This window comes from Oncorhynchus mykiss, chromosome 19 (genome assembly GCF_013265735.2).
Source record: "Oncorhynchus mykiss isolate Arlee chromosome 19, USDA_OmykA_1.1, whole genome shotgun sequence".
NCBI lineage: Eukaryota > Metazoa > Chordata > Actinopteri > Salmoniformes > Salmonidae > Oncorhynchus > Oncorhynchus mykiss.
The window spans coordinates 16,020,425-16,036,866 of NC_048583.1; the positions used below are offsets into that span (position 1 = coordinate 16,020,425).

General features: G+C 41.9%; 2 protein-coding genes across 6 annotated transcripts in view; one reads left to right on the forward strand and one right to left on the reverse strand.

Annotated features, from left to right (window-relative positions):
* LOC110498461 (zinc finger and SCAN domain-containing protein 2) overlaps nt 1–16,442 on the reverse strand; it is a 771,911-nt gene that overhangs the window by 351,268 nt on the left and 404,201 nt on the right. The gene's annotated exons all lie outside the window — the stretch shown is intronic.
* The window catches only part of LOC110498465 (zinc finger protein 34), a 210,005-nt gene continuing 206,875 nt past the window's right edge, over nt 13,313–16,442 (forward strand). The window contains exons 1-3 of one of the 2 annotated variants that reach the window (XM_021575090.2): nt 13,313–13,818; nt 14,228–14,358; nt 14,552–14,737. In XM_021575090.2, coding sequence (XP_021430765.2) covers nt 13,536–13,818; nt 14,228–14,358; nt 14,552–14,737 — 600 coding nt within the window. In that variant the 5' untranslated portion in view covers nt 13,313–13,535. The remainder of the gene's footprint in view (nt 13,819–14,227; nt 14,359–14,551; nt 14,738–16,442) is intronic. The other variant, XM_036953744.1, reaches the window with a different exon arrangement.

The following is a 16,442-nucleotide window of genomic DNA, read 5'->3' on the forward strand; positions in this document are numbered from 1 at the left end:
CCTGATTTAACTCCTTAGTCATCTCAGTTTACTCGCTTACTTATGGCGCTGCCTACTCCTGATGATTTGTTTTTCAAATCATATAAGCAAAACATATTTTACTTTATGTGGGATGCTAAACCAGACAAAATAAAGCGTACCTATCTATATAATGAATATGAATTGGGTGGGTTGAGATTATTAAATATAAAAGCACTAAACCTCTCTCTAAAAGCTTCACTTATTCAAAAGTTGTATTTGAACCCTAAGTGGTTCGCAAGTAGATTACTAAGAAAAGCTCATTCATTGTTTAAAAATGGCCTTTGCCGATTGACATTCAAAGTATCTCTTTTTCAAACAAGCATTGCAGAGCTAGCTACAATTTCATCCCCTGAAAAGATAGAACAAATATTATGGCTTAACTAAAATGTGCTGGTTGATAAAATACCTGTATTTATGGGAAAGATGTTTGAAAATTGTATTTTGTTCTTAAATTATATTGCAAATTGGAATGGTAGAGTTGTGTCTTTCATGGAGTTATCAGAATTGTATGGGAAGGTCTGCTCAATCCAAGAGTACAACCAATTGATTACAGCATTACCCCAAAAATGGAGGAGGCAGGTGGCAGCGGGAGGAGGTAGGGAACTGGTCTGTCTGCCCAATATAAAGGATCAAAAGTATACCAGTTTAATTTGAGAACCAGTATGTTGACAACTGTGCCATACAGATTGCAAAATAGTTCCATGGTACAGGGTATATGAGTTGATATATAAAACAACGCAAGATTCAAGACTTTGTGCTTTTCAGCTAAAATTATTATATAGAATTCTCGCCACCAACAAAAATGTGGAATATTTGGGGCATAAAATCATTGAAGCTCTGCAGATTTTGTTGTGATGATACAGAATCAATAGACCATTAATTTTGGCATTGCCACTCAGGTAGCCTGTTTCTGGTCTCAGGTTCAGGAATGGCTAAAAATGCATAGCATTGATCAAAATTTACCCTAGAAATAGTACTGTTAGGAGGTCTGGAGAGACCGGGTCAGTCAATTATTAATACTCCTAGTAAAAGTATTTATCTTCAACTCACAATCTGTGGATTCTATTTGATTAGATAGATTGAAATTGGACGTTAAACATCACAGCATAGTTGAAAGATTTACAGTGGGGAGAACAAGTATTTGATACACTGCCGATTTACAAAGCATGTTAGGGTAGGTTTTAATAGTCACAGTGGGTCCAACATTTCCTATACACTTCCTGAGAATCGGCTTCCTATTTCGCAACAAAGCATCCTTCACACATGCTGCCAAACATACCCTCGTAAAACTGACCATCCTACCGATCCTCGACTTCAGCGATGTCATTTACAAATTAGCCTCCAACACTCTACTCAGCAAATTGGATGCAGTCTATCACAGTGCCATCCGTTTTGTCACCAAAGCCCCATATACTACCCACCACTGCGACCTGTATGCTCTCGTTCGCTGGCCCTCGCTTCATACTTGTCACCAAACCCACAGGCTCCAGGTCATCTATAAGTCTTTGCTAGGTAAGGCCCCGCCTAATCTCAGCTCACTGGTCACCATAGCAACACCCACCCGTAGCACGCGCTCCAGCAGGTATATCTCACTGGTCACCCCCAAAGCCAATTCTTCCTTTGGCCACCTCTCCTTCCAGTTCTCTGCTGCCAATGACTGGAACAAACTGAAAAAAATCACTGAAGCTGGAGACTCATATCTCCCTCACTAGCTTCCTGTTTGAGTTTCTGCCTATAGGAAGGGAGGAGCAAAATGGAGTTTATTAGATTTGCCGAGGGCCTTGTAGGTATCCTGGAAGTTGGAGTTGCAGTGGTTGAGTGTTTTAGCAGCACGAGTACTACAGTCAATGTGTTGATAGAACTTCAGTAACATTTTTCTCAAATTTGCTTTGTTAAAATCTCCAGCTACAATAAATGTGGCCTCAGGATATGTCGTTTCCAGTTTGCATTAAGTCCAGTGAAGTTCTTTGAGGGCCGTTGTGGTATCGGCTTGAGAGGGAATATACACGGCTGTGAATATAACCGAAGAGAATTGTCTTGGGAGGTAATACGGTTGGCATTTGATTTAGGTATTCTAGGTTGATGAACAAAAGGACTTGAGTTCCTGTATGTTATCACAATCACACCATGAGTCATGAAACATACACCCCCACCCTTCTTCCCAAAGAGATATTTATTCATGTCTGCGTGATGAACTGAGAACCCAACTGGCTTTACGGACTCGGACAGTATATCCCGAGAGCCTTGTTTCTGTGAAACAGGGTATGTTACAATCCCTGATGTCTCTCTGGAAGGAACTCCTCGCCCTGAGCTCAACAACTTTTATTATCCAGAGACTGAACATTAGCGAGTAACATACTCGGAAGAGGTGGGTGGTGTATGCGCCTCCTGAGTCGGACCAGAAGTCCACTCCGAGCACCTCTTTTCTGCCTGGCGGTGTTTTGGATCAGCCTCTGGAATCAGTTCAATCGCCTTGGGGTGTACAAACAAAGGATCCGATTCGGGAAAGTCGTATTCCTGGTCATAATTCTGATAATGCTGGTGAGTTACCGCCTCTCTGATTTCCAAAAGTTCTTCTCGGCAGTATGTAATAACAAAACATTTCCTGGGCTAATAATGTAAGAAATAACACAAACTAAATACTGCAAAGTTTTCTAATAGCTAGCAGCACAGCAGCCCTATCCGTCAGCGACATTTTCCGCGTCATACCCTTCAGGGATCGACCCTTGTTGTGCTTTGCTCTCCAGAGCAGGGCACCGTTCAAAAGAGTGATCAATGGGGTAGCATTGAGTGTAGAGGTTGGTCAAATAAATAAAAAATATTCCTGGTGTTTGACGCCCAGTTTGGTGAGACATAGACCTGGTGGCAATGGCAAGACTGAGAATAATCTGTCTTGTTGAGCTTTGACACAGAGTTTCTCCCTGGTAAGGTAATATTTGTTATTTTATGAGGGCCTAGGTTCTGAACCTGGCCTAGGTTTCGGACATGTTGCAGCAGTGTGATCCCACAATGTGAGATATGTGCAGGATGGCATAGTCAGAGGGAGTTTAAAGTTGGGATAGAGAATGCCTGGGGACCAGATTTTTTTTAAATACACCGTCTGGAACAAGACAGTGTTTCATTCTGGAAATGGTCCTATACAAGCCGAAATGTTGAATAAAATTATATTTGAACTTACTCTTTCAATTTTCCGTGGTCCTTCGAGACAAAATATTCACAGGAAAGTATTATTTACCTGACTTGTTAGAGTGGTACTGAAGTAGACATTTCTATCACATTTGCAAAAACATGTAAACACCTGCAAGACTTTGGTTAGTATGCATGGTTTGCGTGTGTGTGCCTACGGTTCTGAGAAAAACATATTGATTGCCACACACATAGACCCGTGTTTTGAAGTTGGTTTAATAATATTTTCCTGTGGAAAACCGGCAGAGTAAGTTAAGATATAATTTTATTCAACACTCGTTGTCTACATAATTTAGTGACTAGGATTGAGAAAGCACTGTGTGTCAACTATGTGGGCGCCCAAGATGTACTCTTAAAGTCTAAATCAATTCTCAATTGCGATGCAGTTCTAGAAATAAAGCCCTTTACTTTAATACCACATCAAAATAGTTTCACAAATGCAAATTATACACTTACTGTTTTAACTGGCTTTAAAAGACAGTATTATTCAGTTACAAGTTTCTGGCAGCCTCCTTCCGTTACACACAGGGGTTCAAAGCATGTTAGTTAGCTAATTAGCACAGGAGGTCCTTCTGTCTTCTGTAAACATGTGCTGCAACATGGAGATATGGGCTGCGTTTCAAACTCATAAAATACTTACTCTCGCCTTATGCTCCTGGGGGAATCCCCGCGGCCATCTTTGCCGTTGGTCCAAATTATTAGTCAAGCAAGGGAAGTTGGCAACGTAAGCCCCTCAGCCCTCGAGTTTGCGAGTGTACAACTATGTTCACTCCGGGCCTGAAACGCCCCATAATTCAATTCATGATGATTGTACACCCACTAAGAAAAGTCTGCCAAAACTTAAAACCAACATTAATATGGAGAAGTGTAAGGAAGTGCTATTTCTTATGCAGGTGACCAGCCTACTGCTATTACATTGCTATAACTGAGACAACGTATTTTCACAGTAAAACATGTTAGGTCCCATACAGGATAGCTCCCACACCCACACACACAGCACACACACATTACACACACTAACTGCCGAGGACACACAGATAAGACATACACCCACACATTGGGAGGAAGAGACAGCCTTGACTTGCAGAAACCAGCGCACACACCTAATCTCCTTTTTAGCTGAACATTGTGTGACAAAGAACAAGACTCAGAGGGATGACGGACGGCCCAACAGGGCCAATCCAAGAAGACTACACCTCAGCCTGAACCAACCCGAAGACCCGATCTTCTAGAATCAACCTACTTTCTGTTCTGTATATGAGACATGTGCACTCTGTTATCTGCGCTTCTTTTCTGCTGGTTCCTTAAGAACCGAATGAAATGGCCCGTATACGTTGTACCAGATATCTTTACTCATAATTAAACTGTCACTTGTCATACAATAGACCACCTTGTCTGAATCGATCCTTGACCGGCTCACCCTCCTACATATCCCATTATCAACAGAAACTTGGTAGCAGAGGGATGGTTTACTAACGACCCAGTCCAGAGTGGTTGATGTGGGTGTGAGGGGGCGAGTTGGTGAAAGGACGGTTCCCGGAGGACAGGTGAAAACCATTCGGGGGTGGACAACAATTCTGCTCAACTCGGGAAACTGATCTCTGGTCGACCACAAAATAAGGTAAGCAAAACCTGTTTTATCAAACTTTGCATATTGTCGAATAGTCATACCAAATTACGATCAGTAGTACCGAGTGTGGGTAAGAATTTTTGTGTAAATTTTACATAAATAATGGACTTGAAATTGACAGTGAAGTAAACATATGTGGTAATTAGAATATCCCGATAGTCCGGCATGAGAACGGTCCGGTGGCAGACACCGGTAAGGGATGAGTAGTAGTTAGAATATTCCGATAGTCCGGCATGAGAACGGTCCGGTGGCAGACACCGGTAAGGGATATGTAGTAGTAGACCTAATATTAATAGAATATTCTGATAGTCCGGCTGTGAACGGTCTGGTGGCAGACACCAGTAAGGAATAAAATATAGTCTAGGATAGATTTTCACCGATAGTCCGGCTAGTGACCGGTCCAGCTGTGTCTGGTAAGGTGGTCTATTATTGAGTATTGATGTGATCAGGATTATATTCTTTGTATAAGTGATATTCGTTCGGGCGTCTGAAAAAGGGCGTGATCAGTTTTATCATTAACATCTGAGTGTGATTCGATCATCCATCTGCAAAAGATAAATTCAATTAGTGTTTTAGAGAAAACCAATAGCCGGTAGTGTCCGGTGAGGTAAAATCCAATAGCCGGTAGTGTCCGGTGAGGTGTCTACAATAGATTAATTGTTAGTTGGACTGAAAAGTCCGCTTTGTGTTGTGGCCAGAATGAATGTGATAAATGTACGAATGTGTGATGTCATAGAATAAGATGTTCTAATTGATCAATTTTGTTTAAGACTATGTCCATGTAAGAATATTTGTGTGTTGACTATAGACTAAATGTAAACGGCGTTTCACAAGTCCCTGATATCATTACCAATATTTAAAATTATTGTGGAAAAAGTATTTCCTAAATTCAAAAAAAAATATATATATATATTATATGAGGTTTGAACTATACTAATATTGTAGAATTACATAATCAACATCTGAACATACTTACGTTAAACATTAATTGAGCCACTGAATAATAGATAAGATATACACTAGGGACGGGGCGAAGGGTGTGTTCGATGTAAAACGGGAGTGATGTTCTAACCAAGTGCTGAGAAATAAGGTAGATTTATTTTGTTCTTTTAATTAATTTACACAAGTACTTCCCGGTTATTGATTTTGGTTTGATTGTTCAGATAACCCCACTGAAATTAAACAGGAGGTTAAGGTATACTAACATTAGAATCTGTTTTCATTATGGGGAACAATGAAAGGCCCGCAGAGTGGATTGCAGGCTGATATTATTTTATGTTAAAGGGACAGTGCACGTTTATCACAATTGTGTGAGTTTATTGGCAGGGTATAAAGCATTTTGGGGAGACAATCCTTTAAAGACTGAATGAGTTACATGAAACATTGAGGAAATTTAAAACAAATTATTTGAAGGTATTATTATAATTATTAGGTTTTGTTTGTAGCAAACGTTTTGGGTTCAAGGGGATTTCCATGTTCCCAGAGACAAGATATCTTAAAGGGGTACACTCACATATGAAATATTATACGTTTTTATTTTCTGAGTCTTAATTAAATAGGTGAAATCTTTTGATAGAGGAATGTTGTTTAATATAGTAAGAAACACTTCTTTGAAGGGGTGGTATGACTTATGACCTCCATTGTAACTTTCCTTTGTGGTCTGATCAGCCTCATTGGAAAGCAATTTGGATGGAGAATCTAGGGTAATTTGTAATACTGATATTAAGGTAATTTAATACAAAAATGCAGTGAAATTTACATTATAGTGTCAATATATTTTCTCCGATGAACGTGGTGTGAAAATTTAGCTAGGATAAGTTTTATTTATGGTGGACTCATGTTAAGTATTTGGGACATATTTTGAGCCAACAGGGCAGGGAAGAAATTTAGATTTGTGTTTGGTTTTAACACCTGTGTATAGGGGGTTCCATTTGAATATTTAATTTGTGGTCATGGGTAATACGGTTTGTTTTTATTTTTTATTTTTAAGGTAAATTAATTATAGTGGGGTTTAATTAACCTATATAAGGACTTTAGAAAGTGCCACCATAGACATGTTTTTCTAAAAAAAAAAATCCATGAGTTTAGATAAAGCCAAACAGTGAGACATTTAGTTCAAATTTGGAAACATGAGAAAACGAGCTACAGACAGATAAGGGGAAAAGGCAGACAGAAGAGCCCTCCCCTGCACTGCAGGGACCTTGAAGGTTGGAGAGCAGAGAGGATAAGTTTTAAAAGGGAGCCAGGACGAGCAAAGATAACAGAATGTGTAGATAACAGTTACTGAGTGGAGACAAAAGGGAGAATTGGACATGTGGAAAATGAAAGGGGCGCTCCTACATGATAATGTCAGAACAGAAGGATAATATACTAATCTTACCTAAGTCATTATTTAGAGTAGGTAAGGTTGTTACCTGGGCAGAGCCAGGTATCAAAAGGGGGATGGGTAAATTGTGGTCAAGGATAGGATGGGGCCTATTGGATAAGAAACTAAATATATAATCAGATAAAACATATGAGAAACTGTTTGTTAACCAAGCCTGTATGTCCAGGATTTTATGCATTACAGGTGAACTACAGGTGAAGTCACTCAATCCAGTCCCAGAGGCTTGTTGGGGGGACCATACAAGGACTCCTGGTGACAGCTAGCTGAAAGAGCTACCCGGATTCATATCGCACGGGGGAGGGTAGGACACATGACACTGTCGAACAAAAAACAGTGTTCGAGAGGAGAACTGGAATTAACAGAATTCCGGGGGCCATCTCTCGAATGAAGTAACCCTCCCTGTCCTGTCACCCCTGTTTTTGTTCATAGAAGTGAAGATGTGTCTGGCTCTTGCTAGTGATGTGTTCTCTGGGAGAGGGTGGGGCTTTACAGGAGTGTCAGTGTACCTGTGTAATGGGGGAGGGTGTCCATATGGGGATTACATGATAACCAACTTGGGACAATTCTAGGATTGGAGAAGAGGGTATTCTTATAGCATAGGGGATCCCACAAAGGTGGATAGGTTTTCCATCATATGGGGAAAACCTGGGAGCACTGTTGAACTTTGTAAAGGTGATGAAATCCTACTAACCATCAAAACTATTAAGCTCTCTGATGCAGGCACTTACACCCTCGGACTACAAAGGACCGGGACAGACACGATGGGTGTGTTTTCTATTAGGGAGCTGCCAAAACCAGAGGTCCCAGACGAACCAGGGCCAGACACACTCCTCTACCACCCCTGGACCGAACCTGCCACCTACCACCACAGTATTAAAAAATCCCATTCAGGTAATTAATGTTAGAGACTACACAGCTATTGATCAATTAGGCACTGAGACTGGTTTTGATGGTAGGGACAATTTGTGGCTGTCTTATATGAGGTACACAGCTAAAACCCTGAGAAGAAAGGACTGCACTATTTGTAGTCATGCTAGATTTGTTCTGGCTACACACCCATTTGCTATAGGAGAAGGAGAGGGGTGGTTGTGTATTCTGAGAGGTTTTTACCAGGTTCAGCCCAATTCAACCCTCTGTTCCTCTTTGAGCCTTGTGTTTCCTACAGTACCTCCTCATCGGGCCCCTTGGGGTGTTAAGGCATATGGGGGCAATTACAGTTGCATCACGGGTACAGGTAGTGGCATGGACTATGGGAGATTGCCTGAAGCTGATTGCAGCAGTAACATAACCATTTATGCCACTTGGCCAGTTACAGGCCTAAACCAAACTAGTGGTCTGGCTGATGTGTGGTGGATATGTGGACCCAAAAGAGTACTGAGACCCATTCTTAGAGGAGACTGGCAAGGTACGTGTGCTCTGACCAGTTTGATAATTACACTGACCATTGTTGATGTTACTTCTGAACAGCTGTTGGGTTCTGTATCCAGGGGACCTGAAAACATTCCATCCCATGGGAGACATAGATGTAGTGCTCCATGGACAGAGGATGTAGTTGACATACACACTAACCTGTTGGGAGTGCCAATGGGGGTTCCTCATGAGTTTCAGGCCTTGGGTAGGAATGATGGACTCTGGCACTTGCTACCTATTATAGGTCCAGCCATAGTGGATGCTAGACAGACTGCATGGATCAGTTATATCTACTATAATCAACAGCGTTTTGTGAATTACCCCCGTGATGCACTCACTGGTCTGTCTGAACAGCTTGAGGCCACATCTAGGGTTGCCAGACAGTCTGCAAGATGTTCGGTGAACAATGTTGCACGTATATTCCTAATAACACCACTCCAGATGGTGGTATAGCTAAGGCCTTTAATGGGCTTGGTGCACTATCTGCTGAGATGAGGACCATGGCGGGGGTGGAGGAGTCTGGACTGTTCTTTTGGTTGGGAGCCTGGTTTGGTAAGTACACTGGTATGGTGGTTACTGGATTTCTGACCCTAATTCTTGTATTTTTATTATTGATGTGTTGTGCTGCTTGCATCATACCGTGTTTTAAGAAGTCTGTTACAGATGTGACTCTAACATGTTTAATCCCATTAATGACTACGGATAACCCCAGTTGTAATTGCTCTGCCTGGGATGCTGTCTATCCCATGACTAAATCTACTGCTAGGAAACCATTGTTTTCCAACAAGGTTGCCAGGGCACATTTCACCTGTGTCAAAATGACGGGAGGCGGTACTAATGTGGGACAGGTTCCTGGGAATTGGTGTCTGGATACAATCAACATTGTTGGGAGTTTCAGGCCAATATCCAGAGCAGATGTGTGGTGGTGGTGTGGCAACACTGTCCTGTTTGATAAATTACCCTCCAATACTACTGGAAGCTGTGCACTTGTTACTCTCCTTTTGCCTGTTTCTATCTACCCTACAGAGGCTGGAGACCTCATCCTTAGGGTCCAGAGGGTGAACCCTGAATATTGGAGGGGACGTTCCAGGCGTGCCACCACCCCATCTAGTGGTGATCCGACGTACATAGACGCCATTGGAGTCCCAAGGGGAGTTCCTGACGAGTACAAGTTGGTGGATCAGGTGGCAGCTGGGTTTGAGTCCTCCATTTGTTGGTGGTGCACTGTTAATAAAAATGTGGATAGAATACATTCCAGAATCGCATTGCAGTGGATATGCTACCGGCAGAGAAAGGTGGAGCTTGCACTATGTTTGGTGAACAGTGTTGTACTTTCATCCCTAATAACACAGCCTCCGATGGTAGCTTGACCGTAGCCCTAGAAGGTTTGAGGACTCTTAATGGTAAAATGAAATCTCATTCTGGGATTGATACCTCAATGTGGGACTCCTGGATGAGTGCCTTTGGTAAATATAAAACCCTGGTCTCCTCCATTTTGGTCTCCATTTCGGTGTTCGCGGCCATTTTGGTTCTCTGTGGATGCTGTTGCATTCCATGTATCCGTTCCCTTACCACTAGGGTTATCTCTAGAACTATTGACCCTTCCCCCCTTTCCCAGATGTTTCCTCTGCTTGCTAATGACCTGCCCGAATTTGAGGATGAGGTTGAGAGTGCCTACTAGGTTTTGTTTTTTCTTTTCATGAAATGCTATGACTGCTGAAATAAGGGATAATGAGTGACACCCTAGTGGGTGTCAAAAAGGGGGGCTTAAATTTCACATCATTTTCTTTTGTTCTGTTTTTCAATGAGTTGTTGTTCTCTTTTGACATGAGGGTTGCAAGTTCCTAGGTGGCTGGTAGCCAATCTAGTACATAGTGGGATCGAATGGAGAACATGAAGGTATTTTCAACTTTGTAATTGTTAGCCTAGTTTATGTCACATCTCTTAGGAGATGTGAAGAGAGGGAATCACAAAACTTTTCCTTCTGGGAAAAGTTTTCTTTTTGTGTCCGGATCTAGTTAGGTTGTGTCACGTCTCTGGGGAGACGTGAAGAGAGGGATTTGTAAGGAAGTGCTATTTCTTATGCAGGTGACCAGCCTACTGCTATTACATTGCTATAACTGAGACAACGTATTTTCACAGTAAAACATGTTAGGTCCCATACAGGATAGCTCCCACACCCACACACACAGCACACACACATTACACACACTAACTGCCGAGGACACACAGATAAGACATACACCCACACATTGGGAGGAAGAGACAGCCTTGACTTGCAGAAACCAGCGCACACACCTAATCTCCTTTTTAGCTGAACATTGTGTGACAAAGAACAAGACTCAGAGGGATGACGGACGGCCCAACAGGGCCAATCCAAGAAGACTACACCTCAGCCTGAACCAACCCGAAGACCCGATCTTCTAGAATCAACCTACTTTCTGTTCTGTATATGAGACATGTGCACTCTGTTATCTGCGCTTCTTTTCTGCTGGTTCCTTAAGAACCGAATGAAATGGCCCGTATACGTTGTACCAGATATCTTTACTCATAATTAAACTGTCACTTGTCATACAATAGACCACCTTGTCTGAATCGATCCTTGACCGGCTCACCCTCCTACATATCCCATTATCAACAGAAGTCAACATACAAGTTGTCTTGTTTTGCACAAAATAATAAAATGCAGTACTACAGGATATTTCTTAACATAGCTCTTTATTAGCTAGCTATAACTGGAATGTTCACGTATCGCCAACCAGGATCAATGTCACGCCCTGGTCTAAGTATTTTGTGTTTTCTTTATTATTTTGGTCAGGCCAGGGTGTGACATGGGTTTATTATGTGGTGTGTTTAGTCTTGTTTTTTTTGTAGGTATTGGGATTGTGGTATAGTGGGGTTTTCCAGAAAAGTCTATGGTTGCCGGAAGTGGTTCTCAATCAGAGGCAGGTGTTTATCGTTGTCTCTGATTGGGAACCATATTTAGGCAGCCATATTCTTTGTGTTTCGTGGGTGATTGTTCCTGTCTCTGTGTTAGTTTGCACCAGATTAGGCTGTTTAGGTTTTCGCGTTACGTTTCTTGTTTTGTATTGTTCGTGTTCTTTCTTTATTAAACATGTATCAAAATTACCACGCTGCCTCTCCTTCGACGGAAGAAAACCGTAACAATCACACTGACCATGACCTAACCATTTGGGTGGTCTTAACCAATCATAGCACAGTATGATGATATGGTGGTAAACTGCATCCAATTACAATTCAGTATGTTTACACATATGAATATTACACAAGTGTAAGTAAAAAACTATGCAAATACGTTTTAAATTGTCCTACTAATGCACTTAAGGGCTCAAATACCTATCATATCAGTAATTATGTTTTGTTTGGTTAGCTTTTGGAAACGTTAACTTGCGCACATAACTTTCCCAGAAATCACGTACATTGTAATTTTCGATTTACCTGATATAACATATTAGGATGGCTAACATTCGATGTCTACGGATGCATTGTCTTCTAGCCAAGATATGAAATGCAATCATAATTGACTTTAGCGCATATAAGGCACACACAACAGTTACCATGATGACTGAAAACACAACGGTGGGATGAAAGAGTGACAAATTTCCGGGCAAGAGGGGCCCATTTAAAATTAATTAATTCTTCCCTCGCCCCTTTCCCTGCAAGTGTCAACTCGTCAGACGTCATGATACGACATCAGAAGTGTCCACTTAATTTGAGGGCTGAGGGGAGAGCGTGTGTATTTGAAGTGTTTGGAATGCAGCAATTGACGTGTGGGAACACTAATCCTAACCCTATAAAGGCCTGTTTTAACCTTGTATTATTTTTGCTGATATGAAACTTGCATTCCTTATGTTTCCAAAACCGTACCGCAAGCAATATGTGTTGACGTTTAGAGCTAACATCAATTCTATCATTAATAGGCGGTAGTTAACGTCTATGAATGGGGTAGGGCACCCATACAGCTGGGGATACAAGGTGCTCTGTGAGAGAGACGAGTTTGAGTGGGGCAGAAAGTTTCCTATGCTGAGGCAGTGAAGAGAGTAGAGGATAGCCCAAGGGTAAGTGATTTGACTGGGAGCCCCCAGTGAGTAGGCCTGAAGAGAGCAATCCAGGATGAGTTTTAGTGAGATAGTATTTATTGCTCTTATTGCTATGGTTATTAATTGTCTGCACTGATGGAGCGTAAATCCCATAAAATAGATGTAGTAGTGGCAGCAGCTGTTGGCCTGTAGTAGGATCTAGTAGGGCTAAAGTATTGGTTTATTGTTGTATATGTGTAGAGTTAGATAGTGGTGCGATTTATTTTCCACCCATCTTTTCTGTGGCATAATGTGCAATTCATACTCCGACCTGTAAAAGACAGTAAGACAGTGTCAATTCTGCCTGCCGGAAACTCACAGGAAGAAGTAAACCTATGCTAGGACATTTGAATATTTACCTTACTGAGTCTTTGGAATAAAGTTATTTATTATTTTCTATTCTATTCTAACACACTGTTATTTGTAAGCAAGTCTGCTTTGAGCTTGAAAGATACTGATCAGAGGAGATTTTATGTGTAATGTAATAAGGAGTACCGTAATTCAAAGGACAGCGCGCATTCCTTTTTCATTTAACCACACCCTTTAAGCTATGACGCCAACAAATAAGATTCCTTTCTCTTCTGTGTAAACGGAAGTGAACAGGTGACTTAGAACCATTTCCAAGCTAACGTTTTTATTGTTGTTATTTGGACGTTTATTAACGCAATGGAACCTTAAAATATGATCCATTTAACTGCACAGCATCACATACTTACCTCATGTAGTCTTTAATTCGCGTTGGAGATAGGACTTGATATATGTTATGTAGGTAATGCTAGCTAGCTGCAAAAGTTAGCAAACAATGGCTAACTGTATGGTTTTTCACACTCAAATAGCCTCCATCATGGAGGTGCTAGCGAATGCAGCAGTGGCAGAGATCTGTAAAATCGTAGACGACGACTATGCAGTGTTTCGTTTGGAAATTTCTCAAAGCCAGAAAGAAAACAGGGGACTGCGGAGGAAGCTACAGCTATCGGAACTAAAGGTGTCACGGGAGCGCGCAGAGAGGACAATTCGAGAGCGCGTCCTCGCCAGTCGTCCCAGTAGTGTCAAGATCCTCGACCGATACAGAGGAATGGCAAGAGGTACATTTTGCCTCTCGCCCCGTTTCCCTCATGTGTTCAGATGTGTTACCCAGAATTGAGTCTTGGTCAGTTTTTGGAATCGTATGCAACTTCCCCTGATTACTTAGAATAAAAACGTTTTTGCAAGATAGCCATCTTATTTTACCTGGCACATCAATTAAGAACAAATTCTTCTTGCACAAAGACACTATCATATTATAACCAAATTCTTGAATTTCCTATTGTTATATTTAATATTTTGGGGGGGATACATGGAATATAATCCATCAATAAATTGTATATCAAAAAGTTATGAATAAGTGTTACCTTACATCCTTGCCAATTGTAGACAGTGACAATAGTGTACAATATACCATTGAGCATTGACAGTACATAACTTAACCACCTCTTTTCCCACAATCACTCTCAGGTGAAGGACATCTTACTGGAGGCCACAGGGGCTTTGTGAAGCCAGCGGGACACAACTCGTGGAGAGATGACCAACCCATATCTATAGATGAGGGTTGTGGAACCTCAACCCAGCATGTTATCGTAATAGAGGTTGGTGTCATAGTGTAACATAAAAAATGACAGTACATTGAATGTGACTAGTTTATTTCAGAAAGGCTCCCCTCAGCTATTCATTTGTACATCTTTATTTATCTGCCACAGGGGAGCTTGTGAGACTTCCCTACAACATTGTTATCCAATTCAACTCATGTACCGACAATAACTTCCTCTCTTCTTGTGTCAGTCTGCAGATGCAGAGGCTGCAGGTCCTGGAGAATCGTCTCTCGTCAAGCAGGAGAGGACTGAAGGAGATGACCCACGACACAGCAGAGACATCCAGACTGGCGTAGTGGCTGGAGTGGTGCCCCCTTTAGCCACGGAGGACCCTGCTGCCCCGCCCCAGCCTAAGAACCGATGCAGCATCATGGAGGTCAGTGGAACGCTGAACGCCGTCCTCAAGTCAGAGACAGAAAGCGAGAATTTAATTGTGACACACAGGCTCTTACACACAGGACCTGACCACAGATCAGACCCAGAGAGACTGGAGTTGGGACCACTGGGGTGTGCTCCTGCTCCCGGCTCAGAGTATTTGCTTTACGGTATTACGAGCCCGAGGATGGTTCATTCCCATCGGGACTCAGGTTATGTGTTAGAGACTGGCAATGATCTGTCTTGTTCTTCCACTACAGAGATGGACCCTGGCAACATGCCCTTGGGTTTAGAGACACAGACTGATCTGTCTAGAGGGGACTGGAACCAGTACAGTAGTAGTATACACTCTGAAGGGTGCCTAGATAAGAATGGGGAGGATCTAGTGGTAGATGACGTGAAAGTGGAGGGCGACGGGCCTCTGACATGGAATGTCGATGAGACTCACTTAGATGAAGGACACTCACAAGGCAGATATTTCTTAGATTACAGGGAAAGCTTGGAGACAAATCCAAATGTCGTGACCCACTCCCATTTGCACGTGCTCAGATATCGTGAACCTGTGTCCACGTCGATGGGGCCTTCCAATTCACATGGCTGTGTCCTTTTCGATCAGGTATTGAACTCAGAAGACCAAAGGGCCAAGGTTCAGGGACAGACACCAACATCCGGCAATAGCAAAGAGAAACGGTTCCTCTGTGTGTTCTGTAACAAAGGCTTCAGCTGCCCCCAGAAGGTGGAGATCCACCAGAGGGTCCACACAGGGATAAAACCCTTCAGCTATACCCAGTGTCACATGCGCTTTGCTGATGCTGGAAACCTGAAGAGGCACCAGAGAGTCCACACAGGGGAGAAACCCTTCAGCTGCCCCCGGGGTCATATGTGCTTTGCCCAGGCTGGCAACCTGAAGATACACCCGAAGGTCCACACGGAAGAGAGGCCGTTTTCCTGTTTGCAGGAAGATCCACAGATGCATTCGGAATAATGAGACTAACAGATTTCAGTGTTGAATATTACTGGGTAGAATATTGCATCCAGATATTGTGTGATATACAACGCATATATAAGCCTAAAAAGTCTGTTGTGTTTGTACTTTGTAGGCTGTTTGGTGTTCAGAAATGCCTGTTTCATTACCTCCATTCAACTACTTAATTTCTTATCCAAGACCATTTTTAGGAAAAATTTTATGGAGAAAATTCAGGTTCCTGATGATTGTTTTGTGAAGACATTACATTTAAAATGTAGTCATTTAGCAGATGCTCTTATCCAGAGCAACTCATCATAGCATCATAGTTTACCTCAATAAAGTAGTTATCAGCAATATCTGTGCAAGTAGGAAAATACTATTTGTATTTATTTATTTTAATGGGGGGGAGGGATTGTTTTACAATCAGATGAAAACATGACGTGTTGTGTTCACGCCACATTAAAAGGTAGACTAATACATTTTTTACAGTTAAACTACATGTCATTACTATAAAACTCACAATAGAAGCTCTAAAGCAATCATATGGACTGCTCTATTTTTATTTATTTTTTAAATGTATTAGGCTTCTCTGCTATTTTTTAACGTCATGCCCCCCTCCATCCTTGACTTTTCCTAAATAAGTCTATAATACACACTTTCAGAATCTTAATATCACAAACAGAACTGGTGTTAGAACGTTTTAGGAGGGCATGTCATTTTGGTTTTCCAAGTTGCCCCT